Source organism: Oreochromis niloticus, linkage group LG14 (genome assembly GCF_001858045.2).
Source record: "Oreochromis niloticus isolate F11D_XX linkage group LG14, O_niloticus_UMD_NMBU, whole genome shotgun sequence".
In the NCBI taxonomy this organism is placed as follows: Eukaryota; Metazoa; Chordata; class Actinopteri; order Cichliformes; family Cichlidae; genus Oreochromis; species Oreochromis niloticus.
In genome coordinates, this window is record NC_031979.2 from 2,695,158 (window position 1) to 2,711,089 (window position 15,932).

The window sequence follows — 15,932 nt, forward strand, 5'->3', positions numbered from 1 at the left end:
CCCGCCTGCTCTCCTTCCTTTATGCTTTTCTTGCTAACGTGTGAACACCTTTAATAACGTCTACGCTGCCTTTAGGTTAAAAACACCTTTTGCTCTGCAAAAAATACACCTTGACCGCCTCACCACGAGGGGGCAGCATTTTATTCTCGTTTCCTATCCTTAAAAAGAAATAAAGTGGGCTGCTACACGATGAAGTTGATATATTTAACTGGATGGCAAACAAAGTCTCCGTGTGTAAAAGTTACTCATTAGCTGTCAGGACACTGCAGTCAACCAAATTCTGTTTTCGCGCCCCTCCAAACTCGAGCGCATAATCCTAGCTACGGTGGCCACTGTGGGACAAAACAATTCTGGCTGCTGTTCATCTGTAACGGATGCAGGTCGTCAGTCTACTGTTGAGCTCAACTGTCAAGATTATTATGTCTGCAAAAGGAGCCCGACTCTAGTCCTCATTGATGCTGAACTGTTCTGCTGTTTTTGCCAGTTAGCCGGCATTGTAGAAACTTTCTTAGAAGGTGATCTAACATTAGTGTCAAACGTCACATCGTACAACATAAGAATTTCATCAAATGGAAAACATGATCTTTAGAACGTGTTAGCTCACAACCACCTGCTGTTTAGCGTCAAATCTGCTGGCAATAACTGTGATAACATCAGGAAAAATAAGGATGTTTATACACATTTCCGTGTGTTAGAGGAGAAAGAAATGAAAGTATACATGTCCAAGTGTTAAAGGGTCACATGCAGTTTGACTCTTTCAAAGTAAAATTACTTTACACGGTTCACTACGTATGTCGTCAATCTCTGGCTACATACATAAAACCAGTTTGGGTGGAACGATGCGGCCCGTTTTGGCAACAGCAGCTTCCACAACACTTTTTCTATCAAACCCCCCAAATTTTCTGTACCTTAAACAGCTTTTTTCTTGGAGGAAAGGTTAACCGTCGGTGATCCCGTCACTTTCCAAACAATGTCTTCAGCAGTGGAAAACTCCAGTCTGCACTTGTTTTACCTCCACATTCTGGAATTATTCTTTGCAAATAAAGCAAAGAGCTGGTAGGGATGAGGGTCGTTTTCCAGATCTCCCACTTACTACAGTCCCTATGAACACTTTGAGTTAAATACTTTAAAAGTACTTTGATACTTTTTTTAAACAAGCAGTTTATATTTTAATTTGAAAGCTTTACTCATTCCAGATACAAAATCTGCTCCAGCTCAAATGATGTGGTAATAAAGGTGTGGTGTGCAATAGTAACAAGTATTTTACAAAAAAAAAAGCTTGAGTATTACTCGTATTTGTTACCCAGTAAGGCCATGAACGTGGTGTGCTGCACATCCAGAACTTAGCGTTTAGTCTTTTTTCAAACTAAAGATGGTCAAATGCTTTGATTGCAGCTCTTTTTCTTGCATTTCTACATAATAACAATAATAATGTATACTTTATTATTCCCCACAGAGAAATTCCTCTCTGCATTTAACCCATTCCCTCAGTGAAGCAGTGAGCAGCCACCGATCCAGCACCCGGGGGGCAGTGTTGGGACAGTACCTTGCTCAGGGGGTACTGTTCAGTGGGTTTGAACCCCCGACCATTCGATCATGGGGCAACCACTCTACCTACTGAGCTATCCCTGCCCCCTTTTTTTTTTTTTTTTTTTTTTTTTTTAAATAATGGTGCACCACTGCAACTATGACAAGACCCAAACATGCCTTAAAGCCTCTAACCAAAAAACAAGTATGCTCCACTCACATTTAGTGGATCAAAATATTAGAGGTAAGTTAATATATTTTAGTGCAACTCTAATAAAAACAAAAGTAGTACTTTTACAAAACTGATTTAACTACAGCAGCACATGATGCACAGGTGGGCCTAACAGAGTAGTCAGATCCCCTCAGATTATTTCACATAATCAGGTCATAAAACAATGATATAGTTATGCTTATTTTAGTTATACGAGTGCTTGTTTGAAGAAAAATAAAAGGGAAGAGGATGGAAGCTTAGAGCTGAAGTAGAGCCGCTCGCATAGCGAGCAGAAGGCCGGCTGTTCGATCTGCGTTTCCCCCGATGCATCCGTGCCGGTGTGGGTGGGTGAGGCTCCGAGTGTTCAGAGTATGAAAGCAGCATCAAAGTACCAGACTGATGTTCATAGCAGCACTGAGCTTGTTTGGTTGTTTCATTAAACTGTGACGATCTCAGAGTATTTGTAAGCACATCTTCCTGTATTTGGATCATTACACACAAAAGAAACAGACGAGGTTTGTTTTTTTAAAAAAAGCATCTTTTATCACGGTTGATACATCAAACTGATCAGTACCCATGACATTGCACAATACAACGGCATGAAAAACAACAAAAAAAAGAAAAGAAATCATCATCAAAATAGGTATTGCATCTTCCAAAAGCTAATTTTCCATTCATAAATAGTTCTCCTCTAAAAGGCCAGAAATGATTTCTACAAGCTGATGAGCATGACGTGACGTGAGAATGACAATCAGCAGACATTCAGTGGTGCTGACATCCATGTTTTTGTACAGTACAATACTGAAGGCCGAGACTTCTGATGACAAGGAGTGGTCGCAGCCCACCTCTGTGTGTGTGTGTGTGTGTGTGTGTGTGTGTGTGTGTGTGTGTGTGTGTGTGTATACATATATTTATATATGGGGGGGGGGTCGTGTCCCAGCTGTGGTCATGTGACACTTGAGATGTGCCAAAGCTGAACAGGGCTGTGACATGACTGAGACGATATCGGCGATGCGCTGTTCCTTTGCAGCGAGTCCTGTACCAGAACAAGAGAACACACGTTATTGGTGGGCAAAGCTCACGTTAGCAGGTTTGCTGGAACTATATCCCTGAGCCTGGTTCTGCCGGAGGTTTCTTCCTGTTAAAAGGGAGTTTTTCCTTCCCACTGTCGCCAAGTGCTGGTCATAGGGTATCGTCTGACTGGTGGTGTTTTTTCTCTCCATCATTCTAGGGATTTTATCTTACATACAACGCCTGTTATGATTTGGCGCTATATAAAAACTGAATTGAACTGCCAGGCAAACAACTGAAGCTACTATCAAGGAGAGTAAAGAATACTGCTGACTGACCTATGACCTGGTAGTAAATATATTAGAGGGTCAGTGACGAGCAAATGGTTTCCAGTGTGTACCCAGCTTTAAGCTTTCTAGGACTTTGTGATGACATTAGGTTTGTTCTACACTCTTATCAAACTTGGAAGCAGCAGGTAATCCTGCAGCCGAAACGAGGGGAAAATGCATCTGAACCTCAACTAGCCTCGGCCACATCATGTGGATGTGTAGCGCTGTTTCCAAACATATGTGCTTCGTAAACTTGACAATGCACCTAAACATCAGTATGGAACGTCCCATCTCCAACTGCGTTGTGTGGTTTCCATGAGCTCATACAGGGAACAGGTTCAAACATTCAGCTGGAATGCCACAAGCAATTCACGCCTGCAGTTTGGAACAACTCTGATTTACAGGAGCCATGAACAATTCCAGTGTAATCACTCAACAATGACTCAGCTGAGCAGACACAGCACTCACCGTTGGCTTAGTGTCTGCAGCAGTTTCTACCTGATAATTAACAACAAACTAAAGACAAAATACACTCATGTCAAAAATACAAACAAGGTCATTTAGAACGTGTCACTATTATGCAGAGTGTCCACCAGAGGGCAACACTGAGTTGAGTGTCTGCTCTTTGTACAAACTCTGCTTACGCCAACATTTAAATATTTCTTCTTGTTTTTACTTCCAGTAACAGGTGCAGCGTGCAGCCTCCACCTCTAATGTAGATTCCTCTCAGAACCACAACTCACATTAATGACAAACGGAGGTTGTAATGAACTGGAAGTGTGCTGCTTACTCCATAGAGCTTCCATTATAATGCAGAGGATCGTTTAGCTTTTTCTAACAATATGAAATGTCAGGGAGCAGTGTGAGGCTGTTGTTCTGTATCAGCTGGAGCTCAACAGGTCAACCTGTCGGTGTGCTAACAAGGTTTAAACCGCTCCTTCAAGATCTGTGTTTTGGAAGTTTATCGAAGACAAATGACGCTTCACGCTTTGACTGTCGTGGCTTTCACTTGATGATTATTCAGAGTGAAAAAAACAAGATAATATGACAACATCAGTCAAATTAAACTATAACTTTATTCTGTGTAGTGCATTGAGGCGGTGAGAGTCTGTAAGCAAACCAAAAACAAGACTTTCAGTTGTTTATATTCTCATTGATAATTATTGGATTGCTGCAACACTAATTAAAGCAGATTTCTGCAGTATATCTTATAACGTGGTCACAGTAAATATTGGCCTCTGTATTAATATCTGTAATCATTTTAAATAGATATAGGAGCTCTTGCTTTATTTCACCGATGTCAGCAGCAGTCCTGATGGACTCATTTTTAGACACGTGGCTAAACAGGGAGTGTATCTGTGAAATGAACGTGCTTCCGTACCTGTGTGTTTTGGTGCCGACGCTGCCTCTGCTCCTAACTGGGATTGGGTCTCTCTGCAGCCTTCTGGATCTGTACGGATGAACAGGGAGCGGGTTAGGTTTCACCGTCAGCTCCTCTGTGATAAAGCGCTCGAGGGGGAAATGCAGAGGTTTGCAAACACACACCCCCGAGAAGATGCTGACAGAAAGCCAAATCGCAGCGTTTGACAGACAGACTGATTGTGTTTGGGAAAAAAAGACAACTGAAAGCTTCTTTAACAGAAAACAGATGAATGCAACTGCCAGGAGGGGGCAGAGGTGCTCTTCAGCCAACGTGAGGCTCTGAAACCAAGAGACGACACAGTAAAGAAAGACTACCGAAAAACAAGGCGGAAAAAAGGGGGAGAAAAAAAAAAAAAAGAGGAGGGGATTCATGAAGCAGAAACCGAAAATCAGGCTGTTAGATGGCTAGAAACTCAAGAGGAGATGACTAACTGTGAGCAAATGGAAACCTGTCACGTGACTGTCCACTGAGCTGCATATGGTTCGACTCGTATGAGAACAAAATGAGGAAAAGCTCAACAACAGGCAGGATGGTTACTGTACCTGTGGTTGTTCTTTTAGGAAATCTGGGAGCTGAAATTCACCTTTATAGACCTGGAAAAACAAAGGGCCACATTTAGAGCTTCAGTCAGCGCTGCACAGTTCAGCATCCGGGTTTCCATGGTGACATGTTAAAAATGTAAAATAGCATTATCCCTGCCTAAGTTCAAACTCAGCCAACAGAAAGATGGGGGAGGGAGACTGGAGGAGTTTCTGAAAACCAGCCACAGCAGGAGGCTGCCATGAAAACATCAGGTCAAACTGGAGGGAGGGGGGTGGCCTGTAGGGCATACCTCTGCTGTGCATGTGGGACTCTCAGAATAGAAACTGGGTGTTCCAGTAGTCCCATAAAAAACACACAAATCACATTTCTCACAAACGAGTGCTTTAAGCTTCCCCTTCAAAGCTGGAGATAAGAAAGGAAGGATGCTAGAGCTGACAAGAGGAAACAGGAGAAAGCAAAGAGAGAAAACGATTCACTAAAATGCTTCAATCCAGTTCGGCTTTCAGCGTAGAGCTACATACGGCATTTGGATTGTATGCAAACAACAATCCTGGTATTGCTATAACATTTTGTCCCTCCTCTGTGGTTTACATTTCCAATGACAAACAACAATAAGACTCATCGGTTCACAATGTCCGACCTCTTCCGGTCCCAATATCTTTAAGCAGAGCTGTGCCCATCTCTGACTCCAGCTCTAGTAAAGTAAGCTGTGTGCCATGGTGTTAACGTGGGAGCATGGATCCATCCTGCCCTGCATCAACGTAGTGCAGCTGGCTGTGTAGTGGTGAGGGGGGATGTGTTTTTGGCACACCAGTTGAGTATTGTTTGAAGGGCAGGACATATTGTTGGTGACTAGGGTTGGGCGATTGAACGAATATATCGACTATCGGCGATAAGCTCAGCCCATCATTGATCGTTTTTACAAGGGCGATTAATTTATTTATTTGCCATGAGTAAGTTTGCTAATAATGATGGAGCTAATAGACGCACCTCAGACTGCGCCCAAATGCTTGATGATGGTTTCCCCAGCCCCTTACCCTAACCATTAAAAATGAATGCCTAACCCTAAACCTAACCAAAACCTAATTGTAACCCTGACACTAAAAACCCCATTTTGAGCCTCAAAAATGCCGTCAAAAATGTGAGGACCGGGTTGTGTGTCCTCACAAGTGACTGCTGGTTCTCACAAGTATAGTAGAATGCAGATTTCGGTACTCACAAAGATAGCTAGACAGGAACACACACACACACACACACACACACACACACTCTTACATAACATACAGCAGGTGTTCAAGCATCACCTCCATCTGTCTCATTATCATGCCATCTTGAAGTGGTACCTAGCTCGAGGTAAAGCTGTCGATGGATCCGTTCGTATAGATGTTGGTGGAGTAGTTTCAGTTACAGTAAGTAATCTCAGCCAGCAGTGGTTTGCTGCAGTATTTGACTGCTTTTGCACTTCTATCCTCACCACAACATCCAAAGGCAGCAAAGCCAAATCTGAGGCTTTAAGTAGGAAAATGTGAGTTTCCCCATTGCCAATAAAAAAACCTGATTCGGTATCAATGAATAGTATTCGATTGAGTCTGTGCTCGAGTTTAAAGTGCTGTGCCCAACATTCTGGAATTCACTGATTCAAACTTTCCCCCAAAACACAAACTCCCTCCTTAATCCCCCTGCGTGCCTTCATGCTTGCTTGCGTGTTAGTCTGAAATTGAGGCAGGGCCAGAGAGGGAGGGTAATCCGACATTACTTCCAAAGGCAGAGACAGAGAGGCGAGCGCATGTTTCTGATTTCCTCCCGGGTGCCATTTTGCAGCTCTCTCGGCGCTCGGAGGCTCCAGGCCAGACTGCTCCGAGCCTTCTGCTCAGACGCAGACTGAGAGCACGTGCAGGGAAAGTGGAGCATGTTCTACATCAGGACACACTCAGAACGCACACGCAGTAAATCCAAAGGATGTATAATTAAGATGTGTACAGATATATCGTCTAGATCAATCTGTCCTTCAGTGAGGAGACGGAACAAAGACCAGGCGACATGCCTGCACGATGGGATCGATGTAGGAAGAAGCCAGCTTGTTTTTGTGCTGCAGACTCTGATTTGCAGGTCCATTACCTCACAAGGATCTGTTCAAATGCTCATGGAAGGAGGAATATTCAGACTGGGAAAGATTTACCTTCTGTTCTAGTCAGACAGATAAAACAATGTCTGCTAATACAGGCCACGCTCCAGCATCCATCACTGTCACAAAGAGTTTCGCCTTCCCCTCAAATCTTCCCTGATAACAGGTATCTGTTACCAAGTCTGTGCTAAACAATAGTGTCATTGTGAGCCACAGAAGCAATGCTGCTTTATTTTGTGAACATTTACACATTTGTGATGCAGCATGAGAAAAGCCAGCCCACACCCAGCTGTGCATTTATAATTATTGCCAAATAGCTTTCTGTTGATTAATCAATACATTAGCTCATTGTCTCAACTATACAGCTCACTTTTTGTAGCACTTTGAGATGTTTTGTTAATTTATTACACATAAACTCAATATGCTTATCATAAAACATAATATAAAAACCCCATGTAGACTCATTTAACTTTAAAAAAAAATTACCATGAAATGTACAGCACGCACACACACAGTTATTCGGTGTAAGCCTGATGGACAGTTGCAACAGACCTCAGGTCAGTGGACAGTTTGTCCAGAGGTCCTCTGTAACTAGTCGTATTTCTATCCATTTACTGTAACTCACTTCTGCATAATTTTAAAAGATCTGCATTGTGTCAGTTTTGCATGAAACAAAAAGACAACAAAAAAAAAAACAATCGAGCATTTCTGGTTGCTGCAGTGAACAAATAAACCCCAAACAAAAGGTGTGTACGGTTTAACAAAAACCCTAGAAACCCTTGGCAGCTCACCTCAGCAGAGTCGGGCTGAGCCAAGTCAGGGAGGGACTAACACTGTCGGGTCAGCCAAGACGCCTGCTGGTACAAGCAGCAGGCTGGTCCGGTGTGGTAGTGCCAAACTAGAGCCTGCAGCGGTTCCGCCTCAGCATTGACTGCAGCGCCCTGTGACTAAGCTTCTGTCTCAGGGGGTTAAACGTGGCAACGGCCAAGTGCCTTTGAAAAGTTGCCACTGCGGAGCAGCAGGGCTGAATGCTTCAGTTGCACACTTCCACTCTCGCTGGGATATCGTTACCTTTAAACAACATGCTTCTAGCTGATCGGCACACTGAAGCTGTTCTGCAGACTCTGAACTAAAGTTTGTGTGTGACGTGTACGTGCTTCAGAAACCAATTATCTCCCATTCAAGTTTCATCAAACAGACCAGAGAGAGAGAGAGAGAGAGAGAGAGAGAGAGAGAGAGAGAGAGAGAGAGAGAGAGAGAGAGAGAGAGAGAGAGAGAGAGAGAGAGAGAGAGAGAGAGAGAGAGAGAACAGATAATGGCAAATGTTTTCATTGGGTGGACAGTGGACCCTCAACAAAAGTTTATATCGGAAAGCAGTTTACTTAACTTTCACAAATTCCAGGATAGTGGAAATTATCAGTGTGGCACATTTAACGCTGTAATCAAATGTGACAAACAAATGTTGAGCTGGTGAAAAGGTGGCATTCTTATCAGAAGCAAACTACAACTAAGCACGAAAAAAAAAGGGACGGGGGGGACGCTTCCACAAAATAACGGCACTACAGTGTTAGCTGGCTCTCTCATGGATTCAGGTGGAGGAGGCTACAACAACCCTGATACCTGTTAGGACAAGCACACCTATGCTAATGTGATGCCAAGCAAGCTGAAGCAGGGCTGATGAATAATAAAGAACCTTACTGTAAAGGAGGACGACTCAATTGTGACTGCATGCATCAAGCTATTTGCCGTCATCTAACACAGAGCTTTGCTGCTTTGATTACGGCTGTGCAGCTAAATTACAGCTTTCCTTTTGTTGTAAACAACAAGCAAGCATAGCAAAACATAACATGTTCCTCCACTAATACGATGGGAAAATATAGAAGCTCGAGTCTTGAGCTGAGCTTAAAGAGTAAGAAGCAGCGATCGATAAATTCTTCATTGAAGTCCTAAATAGGTCCCAATCCTGACTCGTCTCTCTTCTATCCAAGTCTAGCCCAGTTTCATGGATATGACTTTCTGCTGAGGCCTGAGAGCCAGAGAGCACTGACCATTGCCCAGAATCAATTTGATTAGTCTGCCCATCATTATGAAGGACAAGGTCCAGCCACAGAAGAAAAGCCCAACACAGCAGACGAGGAACAGCGTTATTATCTCGTCTCTCTACCAAATCATCTCATTATTTTTACAGTGGCAAAACTGAGAATATATTGATCCCAATATCCATTTCTCACCAGGGATCAGAGCAACTGCAAAGCCACTTAAAAGCTATTGATTGTGGCTTCAAGAGCCAGGCCTGATGAGCCTCATTTACAGCGAGCTTAAATAGCCTGAAGCACAGACAAAGCTGAGGTCCAAGTCAACGGGTCAGATTTTAAAGCATGACCCAGGAGGACGCTGGGGTTCAGCTTCTTTCTTAGCCAGCTCAGGAAGCACAGAGTGGCTGAAGTGGACGGTTCTGACACTATTCTCTGCAAAGCAGCTTTACATTATGGCTTTATACTATCTGTCCAGCAGGGACGAAGCTAAACCACCAACAATATCAGAGATGTGAACAGTAGTAGTCTGCATCATCAGCTGTTACGTGCCGTTTTCAATGCTGACCCAACTAGGGCTGGGCCATATCATACCGTTCACAGTAACACCAATACAATGTTAGGCAACGATAAGAAAATGAAATATCGCGATAGAATATGGGTAAAACGCGCATGCGCAGTGCCTTTGTTTTCATACGCACACGGCCGAAAATGCACGGCGGCAACGGAGAATGAGAAGGGTGAAAGCTGATTGTTGAGTGAAACGGATGAACCAGAACTGGTTTGTAGAAATGGAGCCACTTCAGTGGTGTGGAACTGGTTTGGTGTTTGTCCGTCAGATACACAACAAAGCACTTTTTTTTTTGTAGAACATGCAAGCGGCCGTCGTTATTGCCGTATTTGAGATGGGCCAGAGCAGACCCAGGTTGCACTACAGAGATTTTATCTTTTGACTAGATAAGCTGGAGGAGGGGCTGGGGGGAGGGAGGCCTGGTCTCTGCTGAGGCTACTGACCCTGTGACCTGGGCCCAGATAAGCAGAAGAAAACAGATGGATGAAAAGATGGACAGATGACTTATTCATTGAGCCATTCAATAATTCTTTCATTCATTCTCAAGTCTTTAGTTTGGTTCTCAATACTTATAAAGTGGTGGAAACTAAAATGAATAAAACGCTGCGCGAGAAGTTCCTGATATTTCCAAGGTTGAATAAAAACAAAGGTTTGGGGGAGATAAACATCAACCATAGGGCCACTCCTGCTTACAAGAAATACCTATAATCCACAGGGGTCTTCACTCACAGTAAAAGCAACAAAGCACAAGTGAGATAAGACTAATCCTAACAGGTCAGGCTTCCTTGATCCTTTGCATCGTCCTCCGTGTCTGCACAATGCAAACATTCAGCTCAGCCACTCCTTCCAAACCATTTCTCTGCTGTGCAGTTCGATCCAAGCTGCATGCTCTGTGGTGAAATGGGGGTGAGGAGAAGAAACTGAGGGTAAATATTTGGATGGGGCTGGGTGAATATTGAAGAGAGCATTTCCACATGTGGCTTCATCATCCAGTAAGTTAGTTGAGGGCTGGTTGCCAGATGTCTTATGCAATGCAACACAAAATCTGGGTGGGGGGGGCGATTACTAATAGACTAAGGGGGTGGATGTCTTCAGGACAAAGTGAACTTTGGTCCCCATAGTTGAATTTGTATCAATTTTAAAAAAGGAAGGACTCCATAACATTAATGATAAAAGCCAGAAGAACAAAAAACTGAATGGATAAAAACAAACAGGGTTGCACTGATGCAGAGGAGCAAAAACAACCTTTCACTTTTCTCATCCACCAACATTAATGGGTGAAGCAACAAGATAAATCCTGGAAAGGAAAATCCTGAGATGGAACTTGGCATAAAACAAAGATTTTTCAGATAATAGTCAAATTGGCAAAGATTCCAAAGTTTTTCCAGATCACTTGCTTCCACAATTACTTGCTTATGGCCTTTAAAGGTTCCCCTGTCATAACATCTGTACGAGGGGTGAACTTTTTTTTTTTTAAGAACTTGTTCATCTTGATACTGGTAAGACGTAAAGTTAGGAGTACAACTGTTTTCAGTGAGGAGTGCTGATAATGAGCTGCAGCTGGTGTCTGCTGGGCTTCACCTCCAGCAAACCGGACCTCATGTGTGGGTGAGTGCATGCATGTACTGTTGATAACTCAAGGATTCAAAATAAAGAGTGCAAAATCAAAGTCCATTATCACTGTGGCTATATCTATATGCACAGATAACGGTCACGTCAAGAACAGCCATTGTTCAGCTCTGCAGTTCCAGCACACTCTTTGTAGCACGCTCATCTGCTGCAGGTTTGGGTTACCGTGGTAATGCATGGAGGCTATGGTCTCCAGCTGCTCTCCAAAATAGTCCGGTTGGGATCAGACTCCCTGCAGGACACATCCATCTGCAGAAGCTACTGATTGCTATCAATCTGGCACATGAGAGGAAAAATGAGAACAGAACTTGAAAATGCTCTGCCAAATGATGGAGGGAGAGGGCCCACTGGCTAGCAACTTCATTGTTTTCAGAAATATGTTACCAAGTATACTTTGGGAACAGCTGGCATACCTGGGTAACCTTCCCAAATAAGATTCTTGTAAGAAACCCTACAATATCACATATTTGTAATGTAATGCAGGGGTGGGCAACTCCAGGCCTCGAGGGCCGGTGTCCTGCAGGTTTTAGATGTGTCCTTAATCCAACACAGCCGATTCAAATTGCTAAATGACCTCCTCAACATGTCTTGAAGTTCTCCAGAGGCCTGGTAATGAACTAATCATTTGATTCAGGTGTGCTGACCCAGGGTGAGATCTAAAACCTGCAGGACACCGGCCCTCAAGGCCTGGAGTTGCCTACCTCTGATGTATTGTAAAATGTGAAGGCAAACAGACTGCAGAGCACTGTGACAGTCTGTTCGTTTATCTAAAGCTGGTCCTCCTTTGTATACAAGAACTGTGGGCCAAGAGGGAGGGAACACAGAGGACAAATAAACAACATAACCTCTGCAGCTGGGCCGATCCAGAGGGATCATGTGTAGATTTACACAACATATATCTGACAACGAGGCACCCAAGTCTATTGTTAACTATTTCAGAGGAACCGCCACACTGACATGATTATTTACTGCATCCAAATTATGCAAACAGGACCACCATGCACGGCATAGTAACAACATGGAGGAAACGGCATGGAGAGCTGATACCAGCACACACCGACGTACTGGCCTTGACAGCAAACTGGTAACACACAGGAGTGCAGTGCAACACAGCAGAAAATGTTGTGCTTTGTACTCATCTACAATGAGACACTGTTCACGAACACAGTGGAGCATCACAAAAAAACACTGCAACTGACAGCATGCAAATATGGAAACATCAGCATCGACGAGCCACATCCGTGATGTGTGCTGCAGTTAATATTCATTGATATGCTGAATATGACGATCCTGTTATATACTCTGTGCACCAAATTGGTGACTGGATAGAATATTTCCACTTTAAACTTTACAAAGCAGGCTTTGCAATTCTTTCTCTGAAGTTTCCATCTCTCTGTGGTCAGGCAGATTATTCCCAAGAAACACGCCAAAGCCCTCTCTCCTCTCACATCTTATACTCCAAAATGTTTCCATTCAGGTCATTACACTCCTGACGAGTAAAAATAGCATCAAGATGAATTCATTCTTTGCCTTCAAGTCCTGTTCTAACAAATGGAAAAGCAATCCAAACATTAAACACAAACCCGACACGCACTGTTTCATGGATCGCAACTTTTTCAAAACCACCGCTCTGAGTGCATCTCAGTTTTCAGCCTACCTGCTCAGGTTTCACTGAGAGGTCAGAGTCTCACTCTCTGGTGCTTTGATGTGACCAGAGAAACACTTTGGAAATGGTACTGATGCTAGGCTCGATCTTAGCCACAGGTTATCTTGAGAGATGATCTCCCAATTTATGACACTTAAAGCTTACTACTTAAGAGGCTTCCCAAGTCAGCACACACACACACACACACACACACACACACACACACACACACTTGTATACCACATGTATAATGTTTATAATTCATGAGATGCACAACAGCTTAACTTTATGGTAAACTCTATATTTTAAATGCCAGATAGAGCAGGGCGATATGACCAAAACTATTTATCACGATATACATTTGAAAATTTGCGATAACAATATAACTGACAATATAATTGACACTAGACAAAATAATTTACAACTCCACAACTTTATTAGTGCAAAAACCCCATCAATGTATTTTCACTTAAACAAGCAGCTGATTTTTATGTGCATTAAAGTTATATAAAAATGTAACAGCGCAAATTCCTCACTGACAGTTTAACCAAAAGGCATTTCCAGTGGAAACTGGCCGACATATCCTCAGCATAACCATGTATAATATCCACAAAACTTACAAAGAGGTTATAGACACACAATACGGTAATATTATGTTGAAGCACAGTACGTATCACTCCGCGAGGCTCCTGCCTACGGTAGCCGTAATGCTCCAACAATCCATCAAGCGGTGCGGCTTCGTAGCTTAGCAAAGTCGTACTAAAACATTTGACAGATTTTCGAGCGCCATGTACATAAAATCGTTTCAAGGTCAGTAAACACAACCAGAATTCATACATAAGGCACACGGGATTATAAGGGACACTGTCGATTTTCAGAAAAATCAAAGGATTGATTTTAAGTGCGCCGTATTTTCCAAACAACACGGTAATAACGACGCCCGCTAGCATGCGCTACCAAAAATAGTGCTTTGTTGTGTATCTGACGGACGAAAGCCAAACCAGTTCCACACCACTGAGGTTGCAGCATTTTTACAAACCAGTTCTGGTTCATCTGTTTCATTCAACGATCCACTTTCGCTCTTCTCATTCTGCGTCGCCGCCATGTGCGTATGTAAACATAGGCACTGCGCATGCGCGTTTTATCCACATTCTATCGCGATATTTCATTTTCCTATCGTTGCCCAAAATTACACCGGTATTACCGTGAACGGTATGATATAGCCCAGCCCTAATGCCAGGTGTAAGACTTTGGGAAATACCTTGATGCTTGTTTGAAGAGATGAACAAGTATGGTGCACGGACGCCGACAGCTTCCACAGATGGACAGACAAAAAACACCCAGTGACGAAAACGCTCTGTGCTTTCAGCTTGGAAGCAACAAGTCAGACAAAAATGTTTGGACAGCAGTCTAATAGGATGAGAGGTCAAGCTTGGAAAAACACACTAATCGTCCATGCGAGGCATTCATCGTGTTCCAGCACTAAACTACTAATCCAACTGTGAACAAGAGTTTAAGGAGCACGGCTTCTCTACCTTGTCTTCTTACCAGTGATTACAATACCCTACGAACATCAGTCTACCAGCAGCAGACAGCTTGGACCATCATATAATCACAGAATGGAATTTGACACTAATGGAAACTACAGCCTCCCTCAACTCTGAGTAAGGGATGCCACAGGCACTGAGCCCAAGTCTTCCCAGTGGTCCTAATGACTTACAATAATTCAAATTAGTTCCATGACGACTTGATGCTAGCATCTCGTATTAGAAAAAAGAAAATTTGACACACTGAGAAAACAGGTATCCAAGTAACAGGGAGACCTTGAAATAAAAATTAATTCCTCTTGCCAGACATTCAGTTTAAAACTCAAAGAGTGGGGCTGCAGAGCATGTCAGCTGATAGCACCGCCTGAGAAAAGAGGTTCAATAAAACATATCCTGCTCCAAAAATAACTACTGAGGGTTACACGTCTGGCAAGGACACGACTAGGACAGGGCAATATGGCCAAAAATATTTATTACAATATATATTTGAAAATTTGCGATAACAATATAACTGACGATATAACTGACACAAGACAAAATACTTTACAACTCCAAAACTTTATTAGTGCAAAAACTCCATCATTTCGTTTTCACTTAAACAAGCAGCTGTTTTTTATGTGCATTAAAGTTATATAAAAATGTAACAGTGCAAATTCCTCACTGACAGTTTAACCAAAAGGCATTTCCAGTGGAAACTGGCCGACATATCCTCAGCATAACCATGTATAATATCCACAAAACTTAAAAAGAGGTTATACACACACAATACGGTAATATTATGTTGAAGCACAGTACGTATCACTCCGCGAGGCTCCTGCCTACGATAGCCGTAATGCTCCGACAATCCATCAAGCGGTGCGGCTTCGTAGCTTAGCAAAGTCGCACTAAAACATCGTTGACAGATTTTTGAGCGCCGTGTACCACAAAATTCGTTCGGTAATAACGACGGCCCGCTTGCATCCTCTCCCCAAAAATGTGCTTTGTTGTGTATCTGACGGACGAAAGCCAAACCAGTTCCACACCACTGAAGTTGCAGCATTTTTACAAACCAGTTCTGGTTCATCTGTTTCATTCAACGATCCACTTTCGCCCTTCTCATTCTCCGTCGCCGCCATGCTTTTTCCACCATGTGCGTATGAAAACAAAGGCACTGCGCATGCGCGTTTTACCCATATTCTATCGCCATATTTCATTTTCTTAACATTGCCTACCATTATACCGGTATTACCATGAACGGTATGATATGGCCCAGACCTAGACACGACTATGACAGCAAGAGCTTAAGCAGCAGCACGTTTATGTGATGTCAGCCATGAACTGTTCGTTTGGTGGTTCTGC

General features: G+C 43.1%; 1 protein-coding gene across 3 annotated transcripts in view; it reads right to left on the reverse strand.

Annotated features, from left to right (window-relative positions):
• Positions 1–2,254: 2,254 nt before the first annotated feature.
• Positions 2,255–15,932, reverse strand: part of tpst1 (tyrosylprotein sulfotransferase 1) — a 61,403-nt gene continuing 47,725 nt past the window's right edge. For 2 of the 3 annotated variants that reach the window (XM_019367695.2, XM_005474422.4), the window contains exons 4-6: positions 5,044–5,094; positions 4,460–4,528; positions 2,255–2,774 (exon numbers count right to left, since the gene is read on the reverse strand). In XM_019367695.2, coding sequence (XP_019223240.1) covers positions 4,493–4,528; positions 5,044–5,094 — 87 coding nt within the window. In that variant the 3' untranslated portion in view covers positions 2,255–2,774; positions 4,460–4,492. The remainder of the gene's footprint in view (positions 2,775–4,459; positions 4,529–5,043; positions 5,095–15,932) is intronic. The other variant, XM_005474424.4, reaches the window with a different exon arrangement.